This window comes from Patiria miniata, unplaced genomic scaffold (assembly GCF_015706575.1).
Source record: "Patiria miniata isolate m_02_andy unplaced genomic scaffold, ASM1570657v1 HiC_scaffold_14, whole genome shotgun sequence".
NCBI classification, from domain to species: Eukaryota; Metazoa; Echinodermata; class Asteroidea; order Valvatida; family Asterinidae; genus Patiria; species Patiria miniata.
The window spans coordinates 9,856,428-9,873,417 of NW_024037052.1; the positions used below are offsets into that span (position 1 = coordinate 9,856,428).

The window sequence follows — 16,990 nt, forward strand, 5'->3', positions numbered from 1 at the left end:
ACTTTTCTTGAAAATGACAGTATACCAGGTGCCATGATTTTACAGGATGCTTTACACTGTCATTCACTAACAGTCCAGCAAGGTATTTCAAAATGATTTGGTAGTTTTATTTTTTTGCAAATGTTGTATTTTCCCTTTAAATGTGTCAAAATATGGCACATTATAATTAGGCTGCAGTTTATCCGTTTTACGTGCCGACGCCATCTTTAAAATGTTAAAAGTTGTGACTTTGAAGAATCAATCCTTTCAAACAAAACGTGTGGACGTTGCGTTATCTAGCAAAGATTTGTATTAAATTTACGTACCCCTTTCGTCCCTTTACAACCAAAGAAACAGGGTTTTTTTAGCGACGAGGCTGCCATAATCCATATCGTACAGGCATCGCGACTTTTGATTAACATTTTTTTTTCGTACTTGACGTTACGTGCAAAGCACGCAAGCGCATTATGGGCGCGCCCGGCAGCGATATTTTTTATTACACAACTATCTGGGGTACCTTGTGCGCTTTCCTATGGGGTATGGTTATTATAAACAGGCTTGAGTGGAGGTTACTATTTTTCAACTTGGTACAGATTTCGGACTTTATTTCCCTTTTAAAAAAAAAATCCTCCCAGAGCCTCGGATCAGAAAAGAAAAAGAAAATTGCTGCTATGCAAGTAGTATATACATTGTAACTGGAAAATAACGTTTCTAAGATAAAACTTTGACTTGTTGACAAAAAAGAGCAAAAGAGACAGAGTAACGGGAATCGAACTCGGGACCTCTGATCATTAGCCAGCCTGCATAACCACTAGGCAACTGCGGTGCTCGACCGAAGTTCGCAATTCATAAATTATAGGCCTATACTTTCTCACATGTGGAGAGAGTATACGCGCGCGCGAAAAGGCATGGTAAGGCCCATTGATCTCCATATACACAGACTGGATAGGACATCGCGCCGTGTTTGTGCACGAATGCGCGGCCGAACAATGGCGGCGCGTTTACTGTCAGACGGGTAAACGCGCATTGTGCTTTCACTTTGTTTACTTTGGAAAATGGACTATTGTGTGGAATTTTTCTTACAGAAGGGAGTTCAAGCGTTCCTCCAAAACAATCTTTAAAAAAAAATAACTGAACGATGAAGAGTTACCCTCAATCCCACCAAACAGCTTTTCCACACTTTCTTGATATACACTTTCTTATTATGCATTTTCGAAATTCAAGAACCCCCCCCTTTCCTTTTCCTTATTTTTTTTTAAATCCCTCCTCCTCCCAATAATGATTGTAAGTAAATTGCCATTTCATTTTTGGCACATTGGTCATTAGAGCACACTGAATTACTCCATCCACGAAATGAATAATTGTATTAATAATATGCTAAAATGACATCATATTTTTTTAACTGAACACTCACACGAGAAATTGTATGGATATTCATTCAAATGATTGATATTTTATTAAAAAACCTGAACATACATCAATTACAATCTAAAAGGTAAACAAACCTTAATTTTACAAAGTTATCAGTAAAAACTTCTTCCCGTCCCTAGATTGATCAGGGAATGACATCGTTCACCTCTTGTGATATTGTGTGAAAGGAGATGAATCACAAACCAAAATAGTACTATACTTATTATGTCAAAGAATAATTCAAGCTACGCACGGTCTTGTTTATAATTAAAATGTTTAGCTATACTTCTGAAAATAAATATAATTACTTGTAAGTGTAATGGGAATCGTTTTTGTGAGCGAATATGGAGGTGTATATGGCTATAGCTAGTAATCTTATATAACGGCGTACACAACATAATTTCAAACCGTAAAAGTACTAATTGCTTTCTTCACCATACAAACTGTCAAAAATGTGACAGTCATCTTGGAAGCTCATAAAAATACTTGCGTTGAACTCCACAACTTCTGGAGTAGGCGTTGAGCCAAGGTAGCTCGGAGGGTACCGAAGTTCCAGCGCTTCACTGAGTAGAGCTAAAGCCAAGGCAGACATAATTCAATCAGATTTTGCATATAAAAGTTATAAAGGTTATTCGAATAAACTATTTTAAACAAATCAACTTTTGTTCATTGCCATTGCCGGGTCAGTCATGCACGTTTAGGCCTATGTCTTAAAAAAACATGGACGGCGAACAGCATGACAGGTCTAGATCGCATGGAATTTGAACAGAATATCTCGCTAGCTACCACACAGGCCTCCATCCCCTCAAACTCAGAGCGACAACACTAACGATATTATAATTTGCTATGTTTATATTCCTCCATGCCATGTTGTATAGGCCTCGTTAAAAAAAAAACTTACTTGCGAATAATTGTCCTATTCTTCAACGCTCCTTACTTCCCGACTCCAGCAATCTAATGCTGCGCACACCTTGACTATACTCCTCGTCGATTTTGATCAATTTAGATCTCTGTTTCTTTCATTCTTTCAAAAATGACAAAGAAACCGAAGAAAACCCAACTTCATTTTTTAATCCTCCGTTCGAAAGTGTACACAACTCGAATGCGAAATCGTGTTCTTTACCCTTTTCAAAAAACGCGCGCGCGGACGCACGTTCGTACGCGATGTCCTATCCAGTCTGTGTATATGGAGATCAATGGTAAGGCCACAAACAAAAGTCTCCGGTTTCTGGTATGCGCGCGCGTCGCCGTAGCCATGCGCGTCGGCAAAATGAAAACGTTTTTTTTTTCAATGAAAGATGATGTCTCAAAACAGCCAAACTCACTGGTTTGACTGGAATCCTGCTGCTGCACAATTTTAACGTGTTTTTAGATAGGGTTATGGTCGAGAATAAGCTTTATGTGGCCTCTCTGGACTCCCATAATATTTGCACTAAGTTTAGTCGGGCACCATTTGCAGTCATCAGCCGACATTTGAAGCAAAAAAATCAGGTAAAAAAAAAAAAAAGCCGCGTCGCCGCACCACTTTTTGGGCAAGCTCCATACCAGAAACCGGAGACTTTTTTTTTTGGCCGAAAGCATCTATGGGTAAAAGGCTACAGAATTGTAGAGCGCCGCTACGCGGCGCTCTACAATTCTATAACCTTGATTCAAGTCGCCTGAAAAATGGGTACCCTGTCATCATCTCATCTAGGCGCTTGCGTCAAGTTGATCTGACATCGCGCACTCTGTAAGTGTCCTCCACTGCTCTCTGTCTGATGCCACGTGCCAGGTGCATCGATCCTGGATGTTGATCCCCGTGGTTGTCAGGTCCTTGTTTACTCTCTTCAGCCACGTGGTTCGTCGTCCCCCTCTTGGTAGCTTGTTCTTGCGGATTGCCTCTAGAAGTGCTTGCTTGGCAGGAGCTTTCTCGGGTAGTCTCAGGAGATAGCCACTGTCCACCTAAGACGTCTTCGGGTTATGGCAGTACTCCAAGGGATCTCGTTGGTTCTCCTGTACAGTTCTTTATTGGTGATCTTCTTGGGCCATTTTACATTAAGGATTGAACGCAAGAGTCTTCTGTGAAATGCATCAATGTTCTATGGCGAGTTAAAGTAACATTTATATAGCATTAACAAAGTCTTAAAACAATTTAAAGATATCTCTAAATGATTAAGAGATATCTCTAAATATTTAGGGATATCTCTAAATATTTAGAGATATCTCTAAATATTTAGAGATATCTCTTAATACTTAAAGATTTCTCCCAATCGTTTAAAAGACAAATTATTTTGATAAATAAGTGACACACGAAAGAGCTTTATTGTCAATGATTTAAAGATATCTTTAAATTATTTAGAGATATCTCTAATTCATTTAGAGATATCTTTAAATCATTTAAAGATATCTCTAAATTATTTAGAGATATCTCTAAATGTTGGCATCAAAGATTGCTTTAAACACACCGTTTTATTGGTCACAATGACGTCTTTTAATAAAAATTTCTATTGCCATCCTTTTTGAGTGGTCGGGCACAACCCGACCACTCTTTGGATCTGTTACGATTAATCTTTCTTTCTTTCTTTCTTTCTTTTTTTTTCCGGACAATACTTCTCCGCGGGTTTTCTCTTAAACGGTATATGGTATGAACTTGTAACTTTCAATATATATCGACCCTCGTCCGAAGTGGTGCATATTACTCTTACGTCATGATTACGTCATCAGGTGTCAAATTACAAGTGATTTTATCTGAAAAAGTGACCAATTACTTTCACCTATAACTCTTGAACTAAACAATCAATGATGTTTGTATTCTGTCATCAGATAGACCATTAATTGCTAAACAGTTTTTGTCGCGTACGTGAACTCGCTTGACCTTTACTTCCGGGTCTACCGGAAGGTCAAAGTTAGGTGAATTCAAAATGAAGACGTTAGCCTGACATCAAAACAAAGCAGCATTTCTTCCGAACGGTTCACGGTATGATCACAAAACCTTGTGTGAACTTGTACCATGTTACGAAGATGTTATAAATTTTGTTACGTCATCATGACGTTATCAGGTATCAAATTACAAGCGATTTAAGGGCAAATCTTGACAAAATAGTTTGCGTATATCTTTTGAACTAAATAGAGTATCGTGTTTGTTTTTTCGTGAGGTTGTAGACTATGCCGTGAGGAACATTTCTTGTCCCCCAAACACAAAACTGCTTGACCTTTACTTCCGGTGTTACCGGAAGTGCAATAAAAACTGAATATAGCTCAAAAGCGGAAGCATTTTACTACAGACACATATATTATGAAAGTGTTTAGTGAGGAATGCCAGACACAAAAACAATGTGATGGCGTCATCATCCGAAAGTCAAGGTCGTTTGACCTTTCCTTCCGGGGCTGCCGGAAGGTCAAAGTTAGGTGAATTCAAAATATAGAAATTAGCGTCAAATAAAAGGAAAACAAGATTTCTTTCCATAACCGATTGAAATCGCGCCTCACCAGTTTTCCTCACATATCTGAATGCTGAAAATTAATATTTCCACAGCGTGTAGCCACAAACGTTTCTGTCGTAAAGTCAGTGCAGAATTTTATTATGCCCATGCAAAAGAAAAAAACCCATAAAAGCCATGTTATGATATGATTGGCATATGTTGCATAAACTCCAACGACGGTTGAGGCTCCGGCAAGTCTACCAATAGTCCTAACTGGTTGTAATGCTTGAGTAGCCATCCATGCAGCACCAGATGTGCGCTTCCTGATAGACCTACTTGTCGAGGTAAAGCAACAAGTTAAACTGCAGGTTGTGTGACTTTCATTGTGAAAAACACAGGGTAATGGATATGCAGGGTAATTGGAGGAGTATTGTGCAGTTCAATTATGATTAAGTCATTGTAAACACAAGAAAATATGCCAGCCCGACCACTCTGCGTTTGTAACTCAACAAACGCAAACCTCTAGTTTTAATTGAAATGCTAAATGTGGTTGGCATCAACGTGGACTTTAAGTGCATTATTTGGCAACATGGATGAATGGAAATTCTTTCATTTGCAACTTCGGTTTTACATGAAATGCATTGTTGAATAACATCATTCGCCTGAGTGTGCAGCGCTTCCTAATTTGTGAACCTCGACGGAACCGTGAATGTTTTAGAGACATCTCTAAATATTTAGAGATATCTCTAAATATTTGAAAACGCGAAGTAGGTGTTCTGAACAATTTACGCACGATTTAGAGATATCTCTAAATCATTTAAATATATCTCAAATTCATTTAGAGATATCTCTAGATCCATTTAGAGATATCTCTAAATGAATTAGAGATATCTCTAATTCATTTAGAGATATCTCTAAATCATTTAGAGATATCTCTTAATGTGTGTTAAATAATAAGACACCTACTTCGTGCATTCCAAGATTTAAAGATACATCTTTAAATATTTAGAGATATCTCTAAATCGGTTACGGCTCCGTTGAACCACTAAATACAATGCTTTGCACGCACAAGTCAATCATGTTGCCATATCGAATGCACGATAAAATCGCCGGTGTTGTATTTCAAGTATTGCATTTGAAGTGAGTGGTGTTGCCATGTTTTTAAAGTCATCCTCGAGGTCGTCAATAAATTAATTGTATTTACTGAAGCTCGTGTTACCAACATGTTAACAATAGCTCAATGCTGCGCAAATTAAAACACGATTTAAAGATACATATATCTCGAAATGATTAGAGATATCTCTAAAACATTTAGAGATATCTTTAAATGATTTAAAGATATCTTTCAATACATAACAGACATCGTCGATAGCACTAAATTAATTGTTTTAATGACTTTGCTAATGCTATATAAATGTTACTTTGGCTCGCCATAATGTTCTCTTCTAGTGACTTAGTCAAAGTCCATAGTTCGCTGTTGTATAGAAATACAGATGCTATGAAGGCGCGGAATGTTTTCAGTTTCGTGTTGTTTGAGACTGCATCACTGTTGAAGACATTCCTGAATTTGTTGAAAGATACCATCGAAAGTATTTTCCTCCTGGTAATATCTTGCTCAGTGTCGAGAAAAAATCCAAAGTATTTGCATTTCTTCCAACTGGTGTTGCTTCCGTTTCTACTGATGTGGTGTTTCTCTGTCTTAGACGTGTTTACTGTGAGGTTTCGCTCTTTTAGTACCTCAGGTGCCTTCCTCTCTATCACAGTTGCTATTGTTACTTGCCCAATTGATGTCATCAGCATACTGTAATCCCATCTCAAAGTATGCTGGCGGGCAAATAGCGTAGCTGTGGTTCTCGAGTTCCACAGGAAGGGATTGGGACTGTGTCTGCGTGCAGTAACTGTGATGATCCTGAAGAGTGAATGGTGTCTCGGGTGTTTCTGGGTCAAGTTGTCTCAGTGCTTTTGCCAGGTATAGAGTGAAGGGAATGGGACGTAGGCAGTCTCCTTGAGGCACGCCGATGTTGGTTTTGAATGGCTTACCCAAGACAGTTCCCACTCTGACTTGCAATCGAACGTCTCTAAGCAAGATTGCCAGTATAGTGGAGTTCGTCTTGCTCTAGTATCTCTTTAAGATCCTCAAAGAGAACCACTCTCCTCACTGAGTGAGTCAAAGGCCTTTGATATGTCGAGCAGTAGTAGGTGAAGTTCATAGCTATCGGCTGTGATGGCCTTCTCTGCTAACATCTCAGCAAAGACCTGCTCAGTGGTGCCTCTGCCGTGTCGATAGGCTGCTTGGGAAGCTGGTATGTGGTCGTCTAATTAGTCAGCGATTCTCTTCGTCAAACAAATGGCCATTATTTTCCGGATAATTGTCAGAAGAACGATTGGCCTTATGTTCAATGTGGGTCCCTTTGATTTGCCTGGCTTAGAAAGAGGAACGAGAATACCTTCTTTGATGTCGTCAGGGTAGATGCCAGTACTAGCGGTTTCATTCAGAGTTCTGGCAATTTCTTGAGCAATCATCTCGGGTCCATACTTTAGCAACTCGGCACTGAGATTATCTTTTCCAGCACTTTTGCAATTTTTAAGTGATTTGATCGCCTTTTTGACTTCTATCTTGGTGAAAGGCTTGCTCATCATCCGTGGTGGAAATTCTTCAATTATAGCTTCATCATCCAAGTCAACCTTGCTTTGAAACCAGTTTCTGATGATCTGTTCTTCGGGCCAGCTGTATCGATGACCATGTTACCGCCTTCGTCTGCAACCAAGATCCTATTGGGTTGCCTCTGCTGTATATTTCTGATGGCCTTGAAATACTTTGTACGGTCATCTTTCTGGTTTTCAATTTCTTCAGCTTTTCTGCTCAGTTCTTGTTCATGTATCTCTTTCTTTGTGTTATGGAGTTTGGTGAGAACGCTATTTCTTTCCTTCCTCAGTTCGTTTCTTTTATCCTTGTTTTGTGTCGCCTGAATGGGTTTGAAAGAGACTCTTTTGCTTAGACGACAGTTCAGTGATAACAGGGTGTGTGACTTTAGTAGATTTGCTTACATACCCAAGGGTCTCAGATGCTGCTTGACAGGCATGCTTTCTTAATGTTGTTCCATCGTTTGTTGCTGTCTGTTAAGTCTCTGCCCTCTAGAATGTTCTGACATACAGTGAGTTGATACTTCTGTCGATGCTCGTGATCTTGTAGTTTGGCCAGGTTTATTTTTGTTACTTTGGTATGCCGGGATGTTTTCTTCTTTGGAGACAGCTTGAAAGATGCTTTGACCAACTTGTGGTCTGATGTTAAACTGCATCCTCCATAAGATCTTGAGTCTGTGACATCCTTCCTGCATGTGTTAGGTACTATAATGTAGTCAATTTGGTTATAGTATGGGTTGCGTCGATTTGGATTGTTTGTTTCAGGACAGGGCCACGTAGTTCGATGTCTCAAACTGTGCCTAAACACAGTGTAAGTTAGAAAAAGGTCATATTTTAGACACAGTTCAAGTAGCCTTTCGCCATTACTGTTTAGATGACCTTTTCCAAACTTCCCAATGTTATTTCTGTAACTTCTCCATGCAGAGCCAGTCTTTGCATTGGAATCTTCAGCTATGTGTAAATAAAATATTCGCGGCCCGGCATGCAATATTCGAAATGCGCGCGCAGTACGCTGTGAATAGCCAATCAACGTCATTTACGTCATCATTACGTATTTTTTACTTTTCTCTATCAGGTTTATATTGCTTATTATTTATTTTTATTTTTATTTCATTTTAAATTATTTTGTTTACTGTATCAATCTTTCGTTCCGTGTTTTTATGTTGTTGTGTTGTTGTTGTCTTGTCTTGTCTTCTCTTGTTTGTTTGTTTGTTTGTTTGTTTGTTTGTTTGTTTGTTTGTTTGTTTGTTCGTTTGTTTGTTTGTTTTTGTTTGTTAGTTTTATTTTGGTTAGTTTGTCTGTTTTCCCCCAGTCTGGTATAATCTGCAGTTGTTAGGTTTTTACGCCAGCTATTCTTGCCTTTGAGAAAACTGTGGTCAGGGTTGTAACTGTTAATCTTTTGAATCTAATTATCTTTTAAAGTATTATTTTTAAGGCGGTCTTATTTTTTATTGAATTTTGTACCTATTTTTAATATATTTTGTATGTTACATGTACCATTCAAGTTAGGATTGACAGGCTTTCGAGTCACAGTGTTTTATTATACTTTTGTCAATCCTGGCCAGCTTGGATTGGATTGTTTTTGTTTAGTTTTGTTTACTTTTGTGGATTGCTTGTTGTACCTTGTAATTTGACCGAATAAATAATAATAATAATAACTAGAGGAACAACCACACGGTGTTGGGCCATGGATTACCGCAGACTTTGCCACACACATCAACTCAAAATATGCATGTTTAAATCCATGTTTGAATTTTTCAACATGCCGCCAGAGGGCGCTCTAACATTTGATGACGTCACCTGTAAAATTGTTGTACAGTACTGCCTAGGCAGACACTCACATCGCTGAAAGCAAGTTCGCATCTTCTGCCAATTTCAAATAATAAGGCACTTCCGGTTTCGACCGGAAGGAAGGGTCAAGTGATTTTGCACTTAATACCAAAAATGAAGACCCTGCAATAATGTATCGATTGCCATAAAAAACAAATTCAAAGCTGTAGCAGTTGATTTTACATTGATTTTCAAAGATTAAATCTAGAAATCTTTGATTTCTTGTAATATGATACTTGATGACGTCATTGTGACGACATTACCAGAAAGTTCAAGAGCTATTTTAACTGTGCTATATTGAGCCAAATCTTGATTATATCTATCACGGTTGATTTTTTAGCAATTTTTGAAGGTTTAAAGTTTTTTTATTGTAACTTCCGGTCTGAAGACGTAATCAATTTTTTTTCGCGCACAGGTGTTGTCTGCATTATGGTCATCATGTACATTAATTTTGAAGCGATTACCGCAAACTTCGCCACAGACATCAAGTAAAAATGCGTTTTTGACGTTTTTAACCTGCCGCTAGAGGGCGCTCCAACACTTCATGGCGTCACCCATTATTTTTTTTGAAAGGTCAATCCAGGCAGACACTTAAATCGTTAAAAGCAAGTTCATATCTTTTTCCACTTTTAAATTATTAGGCACTTCCGGTTTCGACCGGAAGGAAGGGTCACGTAATTTTACGCGCACAAGATAAAATGAAGATCATGTATTACCATGTCGAATCCCGCAAATTTCAGGTTCTCTCACGGTTGATTTTATATGGAATTTCAAAGATTAAATTTATTAAACTTTCAAGTGACGTCACGTGACCCATGATGACGTCATGATGACGTCGTGATGACGTAATTGCAAAAACCACATCTGCGGTGGATTGGTCATTCATGTATTGACAAATGAAGTTCATATATGTTTCCATTTTTCCAAACAGTTGTGGAGAAGGATTTGCTGAGATTCCCTGAGAATATGCTGAGAAGAACAAACACAGTAACGCGGTATCGTTGAATGATTTATCTTTGATTTCACGATTTCTGTGATAAATTATCGCAGTAACGCGGTATCGCGGAAGGAATTATCTTTGATTTCCTGATTTCTGCGATAAATTATCGCGGTAACGCGGTATCGCGGAAGGCAATTCAAGCTTCCGTACTCAAGGCCAAGGCCCAACACCTAATAATAATCATCACGGCCAGGGGTTAGTGTAAGGAACGGGCATGCGCCCATGGAGTCGAGGCTGAGGAAGTACTTGCTCGAAGGCATGGGGAAGGGCGCCTCCGCACGGCAGGTAGGTGAAAACTAGATTTTCCACACGCACTCAACGTGTAAACTTAGTTATGAAAGCCGCTAAACTGAATATTTTGGGGGTAAAACTGTGGAAGATATGTAACATTTTACAGCAGATTATTCTCTGATTAAATAGCACCATCCCCGTGCCTCGTGAGAAATTGCCAAAAAGTGTCATTTTTTTCTTCTTTAAATGAAAATGTAAATTTCAGTAGTGCTCACCGGTTGAGAGATAAGGGTGGCAAAATGTGAACAATTAATGCATTTTGCATCATGTTTATTACTTAGTGTTTATGGCTCAACCGGATTAATTTCAAAGTAAACAATAAATTGATGAATTAACTAATTAATTAAATTAATTAATTACTTAAACTATTTTTTTCTCAGAAATAATGCATTTTTCAAGTGTACAACGTGTGCAAGTTAAAGCATTTAAAAAATAATATGAACTATTATTATACCTTCAAATTAATTAGTGTTAAATTAATTACTTAAAGTAATTTATTAAATAATTAATGCATTTATTTTTTATTTTTTCCCCAGAAAGTATGCATTTTAAAAGTGCATTATGCATTTTTAAAGTGTACAGGGCTTGAAGTGTAATGGAAAGCATTTAACAAATAATACGAATTATTATATTAATAAATTGTTAAATTAACTAATTCAATTAACTAATTCAATTGTTAATGCATTGATTATTATTATTTTTAGGAAATTTGCATTTTGTTAGAGTGTACAGCGCTTTTAATGTAATGTTAAGAATTTGTTTAAATGATGTGAATTATTATTATAACGTCAAAGCTTGAAAAATCAGTTTATTTACGTCATGAGCAACAGGTTATAAACGTGAACGGGAAATGATCTATTCATATTCAATGATGCAAATAAAATGCTAGTTTGTTCTTCAAGGCCAAAGAATTGAAGCTGGTCTCCATATTTGTACAACTGCAGGAAACCTGTAAACTTATTAAGCAATCGCCGCCAGAGTCCTTATCGTTTACATTGCTCAGCCCCCCCAACCTCGTCCCCAGGGTGTCGAGCAGTACGCGCCCACCACTACCTGCTCTCTCACCCTGGTATTGGATCATTTGCATGTGCAAGATTTTTGAACACGTATGTAAATTAGGAGTAGTCTGGTGCCATGCCTGTGCGTTACATTTGCGTTTGTTTTTTTTTGTATGGGTGTCTGGGTTAAAACAGAACAATTCGTCGCAGCGCGAGCATGGCGTGAGTTACGAAAACATGATTTTATTTTAATTAAACTGTTACGATCTTAACGAGACAACATGCAGTATTACATTTCATATTAATATTAACAAACTGGAAAGGAAATGAATATTTTCGAGAAGGCGTGGACGAATGATCGCGAAAACACGTACTGCACGTTGTGAATAACAACACCAAGTACACGATATAAATCCATTTCTAGCCAATTGCGGTATCGAATCAGGATGCAGGAAGGAAGTTTCCTATCCAGGGTTTACTATTGGAAACAACGTTGGAAATAAAGTAAGCACTGGGGACGAGGTTGCCCCCCCCCTCCGCCCGGCGCCGCGCCGCCTCCGAAAAATATTGAAAAGGCATTGCATGCCAAATCTCAACTATTTTTTTTTCATTGACACTACTTTAATTCCCCTTTTCATTAATTTATTCGTAAATTCATTTTTGTCGTTATTTATTTGTTGATTAATTGTTTCGGTGTATTAAACTTTTTAATTTTTTTCGTCATCCATGAAAATCCGCACTCGCATTTTACACCGGATTCACCTGTTAATTTCCGCTCGTACCCCCCGCCCTGCAAACAGGACGCTGGGATACTCTGATGAGCTTCACAGAATCTTGTGAAGGAAGTTGCCTATGACCTATGTATTAAGCAATTTTTTTTTTATCTCGTGCGCACGACATATATCTCGTGCGCACGACATATATCTCGTGTGTACGACATAATTATCTCGTGCGCACGACATAATATAGGGGGGGGGGGGGGTTACGAGCGAACCTTAGCAGCGCGTTTACCTACCTGCCGTAAGCGGCGCCCTTGCCAGTTGCCAGTGACCGGACCGTAGGTTCTTTATGTCTATGGACCGTGACCGTACTCAAAGCTTACGATGATACTGGCACGTACACCGTACCAGTCACCAGAGGAAGGCTACAACTACAATCTTCGTGAGCTCTAAAAAAGCCGAAGAATTAGAATGGCATTGACATTCAGGTGATTATTTCCTTAAGTTACAGTGTTTTTGATCATGGACGAAGCAGTATTGAGTTAAAGGGAATGTACATCATTGGTTTTTGATGTAATTTTCAGAAATGAACTATTTGAGGGGCTAGTAGATATAGATCAAATATTGTTACACTGACATTTTTGAAGTTTTGTGTTCGAAAAGGTTGGAAAAACCAAGAAAAACAAAAAAATTTAAGTGGTCTGGTTCCCTGACTCCACAAAAGATAAAATGGATCAATTTATAGATGATGGAAAATTGTAAGGCACGGGAACCAGTCTAGCTGGCCTGCACCCGTTCATGAAACATGTAACCAATAGCAAACAAAATTTTGACTGAAAAAATGGTTAATTTGGAGCAGTAGTTGAAAAATAGTTAGGTTTTTCCAACGCTGGTCGGCCGACCACCGTTGGAAATGTATACAAAAATACCATTTTCTTGAAAATGACTTCACACCAGGTGCCATAATTTTACAAGATGCTTGAGACTGCCATTTACCAACATCCTAGTAAGGTATTTCGTAAAAACTTGGTAGTTTTATTTTTCGATGTTTGCAAATGTTGTATATTCCCTTTAAAGTAGAGAGTGAAAAAGATTGGGTAATCCTTGGCCCAGGTTGGACGACGTCTTCATTGCATTATGACTGCATGACGTCCGTGGAAGTCCGAGTAACTTGGACCTAGCCCCACTAGTGTGGCCGTCGGTATGCTGCGCTGAACCTCAGAGGTTCAGCGCAGCATACCGACGGCCACACTAGTGGGGCTAACTTGGACCCAACTTATCGCCTTTTTATTTTAACATTCGGATATTGTCTGGCGATATTGGGGTCCAAGCTAATCCTAGTCCGAGTAACTTAGACCCAACTTATCGCCTTTTTAACATTCGGACATGGTCTGGCTATAGTGTAGCTCTACTGAGTGGAGCGTTGAATTACGGGTACCCGTAGCCCGACTGCGTCTGGCCGTACAGTACTATCGCAAGCTCTGTAGTACGTACTACAGAGCTTGCGATAGTACTGTACGGCCAGACGCAGTGGGGCTACGGGTACCCCTACTCCCAGACAGGGCCCTGGAGTGCTCTGAAATGACTGCGATCATTCTGCGCGCGTGCACGTTTCAAGTGTCAGGTTGGCTCAGTGCGGAAAGGGCATATTTTTCATCTTTTTTGCCGAAAAACCGACAGAATCCACCGATGTTTGTTTGGTGCACATAACGTGAGTATGTCATGAGGTATTGTACGGAGTTTAGGGGCAAACTGTGCAGCGGTTCTGTGGGAAAAAGCTTGGTTGGGATGGACGTTTTTGTACTTCATTAGTGTTTTGTGCTGACAACAATTTTGCGGGGTTCTAACTCTATGAGGCTCCACTACGTGGAGCCTCATAGTTCTAGGAGTAGGGTACCCCTCCATACAAACGCTCCACCGATTTGGGGTTACACCTCTATGTTCCGACACCCCTATGTTCCAACTGCACATATTCCTATTCCTAACCCTAACCCTAACCCTAACCAGTCCTTCATTTTTAAGAAGCGCGATCGTGCAGGCGCTCCTACTGCACTCCTCGACTGTCTCGAAGGAGCGCTAAAAATAGCGCTCCTCAGAAATCCAAAAGAGGGCCCGTCAAACACGGGAAGTTTAAAAATAAGAAGTGATAAAAATGCAAAGGATTTTAAGTCTTAAGCTACACGTATTTTTCGTTGGTATAATGCCCAAACTCACGTTAATATTATAATAATATGCCGCTGGACATCGCTAAAAATGAACGAACACCGAGCTCGGAAAAGATGTAAAAGATCGTGTGTGTACAGCGGTTGTATACTGTGCGTGCACAATCTGCATATCGCATAGAGCTGCATGAAAACACGTGGGCCCGTACGTGGGAGTGCAGCAATGACTGGTTCCCGCTGCGCCGTGCACTAAGTCCCAATAAAGGCATGATGAAAATGCGGTAACCAGTCAATGTAATAGTCGCGCGTGGTGCAATGCACTGCCGTACAGTGTTTTGCGTGCAGGCCGGACGGAATAGACATCGTAAAAATGCCAAGAAAACAACGATTGAGAAGGACGATCTTTGCAAGCTTATTCACAGAACTTGATCTCTCTTGTCTGTGTATGTATTTCCCGTGTTCATGAATTTATTTTGAGGAAGTTTTACTGGTATGTGAAGTGAAACGATGCAGCGTGTTTCACCGAAATCCTATACCGTAAAACGAGTCTCATTGCCGGCCCACCACACAGTGCATCACAAACGCTCGTACTAGTGCGAAGTTCAGACGTTGTTAGCCAGTTTCTCGTCGTGACAAGCATTGTGTATATGGCATACTTGACCTGCATTTTCCATTATTTTTAAGATTATCGACGGCAGATATTTTTGATAAAACTTAAGGCAAGTTTGTATCATTTTGAGGCCCTTTTTGTATAGCTTTCGTAGAGCAATTGAAAAAGTTCAGGCTGAAAATTTCATATAATTTTAACGAATCTGAAAGCAAATATTCAGTTGCTTTATGTGCCGTTTATTAACTCTCCATTTTCCAAGTATAATCAAGTGAACCAACTGACAAGTGTATTAAAAAATGAAAGCCTAAGCAGTAGTCAAACCTTTTATTAATCTCCCTTTAGTTAGTTTTTTAAAACAAATTTTACCTTGTCTTACAGTTACAAAAACGAAAAAAGTAACGCAACTTGAGCATATGTTATTATGCAAAAACTAATAATAATGCAGCCCCTTGAATAAATCCTTATATTCAAAATAAAACAAAAACAATGGTAACCCGTCGTTTTACCGCTGTTTATCCGTAGATTTTAAGGAGAGCGATTTGCTCTCTTCAAATATTTGAGGAGAGCGATTTATAGCTCTCCTGGATTTTCTTTAAATGAAGGACTGCCTAACCCTAACCGGGAGTAACACAATCTAGGTTGTCGGAACATAGGGGTGTCGGAACATAGAGCAGTCACCCGATTTGGCATACTTTGGTGACGGCTTCACAGTAGCATAGTCACATACCCACGCGAGGACAAAAAGACCCCCCAAAAAACCGGTAAAGAAAATACAAATGGGAGAGACAGTTACCCTGGATTGATCTACACATTCATGACCGGGCCCTTGAATACATGTGCAATTTCTCCTTTTCATAATAAGCTGATTTTGTGGGTTTAAAAAAACCCAAAAAAAACATTTTTTATTGCCCATCGGGCTAACTGCTTTTAGGAAACCCTTTTCCTCCGATGTTAGGGTTTTTTTTTAAGTGTTAATTCCAGTCCATGTCCACTTTTTATTTGTGGATATGATTTGTGACAGTTTTTCGGTATTTTTAAATTTTACTTATACATGCAGTTATGATTGGGGTGTTTTTTTTTGGAACATAGGGAGTTTGAGTGCGATTGGCCATTTCCACTCTCCTTTAGGCGCTCCATTATAATAGCCTAGTAAAGTAGTAGCCATCCTTTGCGAGTGTAAGATTTTGTGAGTGTAATTCATTTCCTTGTACAAGTTCCCTAGTTTGACTAGAACTTGAGCATCAAATAAGGCCTTTGAATGTGCAATTTTTTTCTCCTTTTTTAAAAATTTATTTTCTATCTCCAGACGGTAGGGTTTTATGTGTTTATTGCAAGTATTCGGTGCATGTTGAATTTCTCCCTTTTTAATACATGTTCCTCCCACATTGCCATTTTTATAGCTTTGTCCCCCTCCAGATGGTGGAATTTTCCCTTTTTACCTTGCCAGGCCCTTTCAGGGTCCCCCCCCCCTGTTCCTACGCCTGAGTCCTAGGTCCCCCCTTCTTCCTTTTTACAACTGCTACATTGGTGTATGTACATGTATGTGTGCTGAATTTGTCCATGTCTGACGTTTTCTGTGTGATAATGAACAAATGTAGATGTTTTTATTTATAAATAAATGTAATTTCTTAATGTTCTTATTGTATCACTGATGTGAATAACAATAAAGGTATTTCAATATATCCATCAGACCCCTTACATTGTTCCCAAACAGCGAAAATTTTGAAGAAAAACAGCAACATAGTCTGAAAACTTACAGCTCAATGTGTTCGCCGTGAGGCTCAATCCTTGCACTGGTTTGCCGAATGAGGACGTCTGACGTGACGTCACCGTCGTTGCTCGAACGGCTGAAACGTACATGTTCGAAATTTAAAACAAATTAATGACGACAGATACCCACATGAAACTTGTATCAAAGAACTACTAATACTGACAAATGAAAATCCC

The 16,990-nt window shown here is 39.1% G+C and overlaps 1 protein-coding gene across 2 annotated transcripts in view; it reads left to right on the forward strand.

The window, feature by feature from the left end:
• Positions 1 to 16,990, forward strand: part of LOC119722030 (succinate dehydrogenase cytochrome b560 subunit, mitochondrial-like) — a 55,321-nt gene that overhangs the window by 3,005 nt on the left and 35,326 nt on the right. Inside the window, exons 2-3 of one of the 2 annotated variants that reach the window (XM_038192012.1) lie at positions 12,009 to 12,014; positions 12,707 to 12,759. In XM_038192012.1, coding sequence (XP_038047940.1) covers positions 12,743 to 12,759 — 17 coding nt within the window. In that variant the 5' untranslated portion in view covers positions 12,009 to 12,014; positions 12,707 to 12,742. Of the gene's footprint in view, positions 1 to 12,008; positions 12,015 to 12,394; positions 12,402 to 12,706; positions 12,760 to 16,990 lie in introns of both variants that reach the window. The other variant, XM_038192013.1, reaches the window with a different exon arrangement.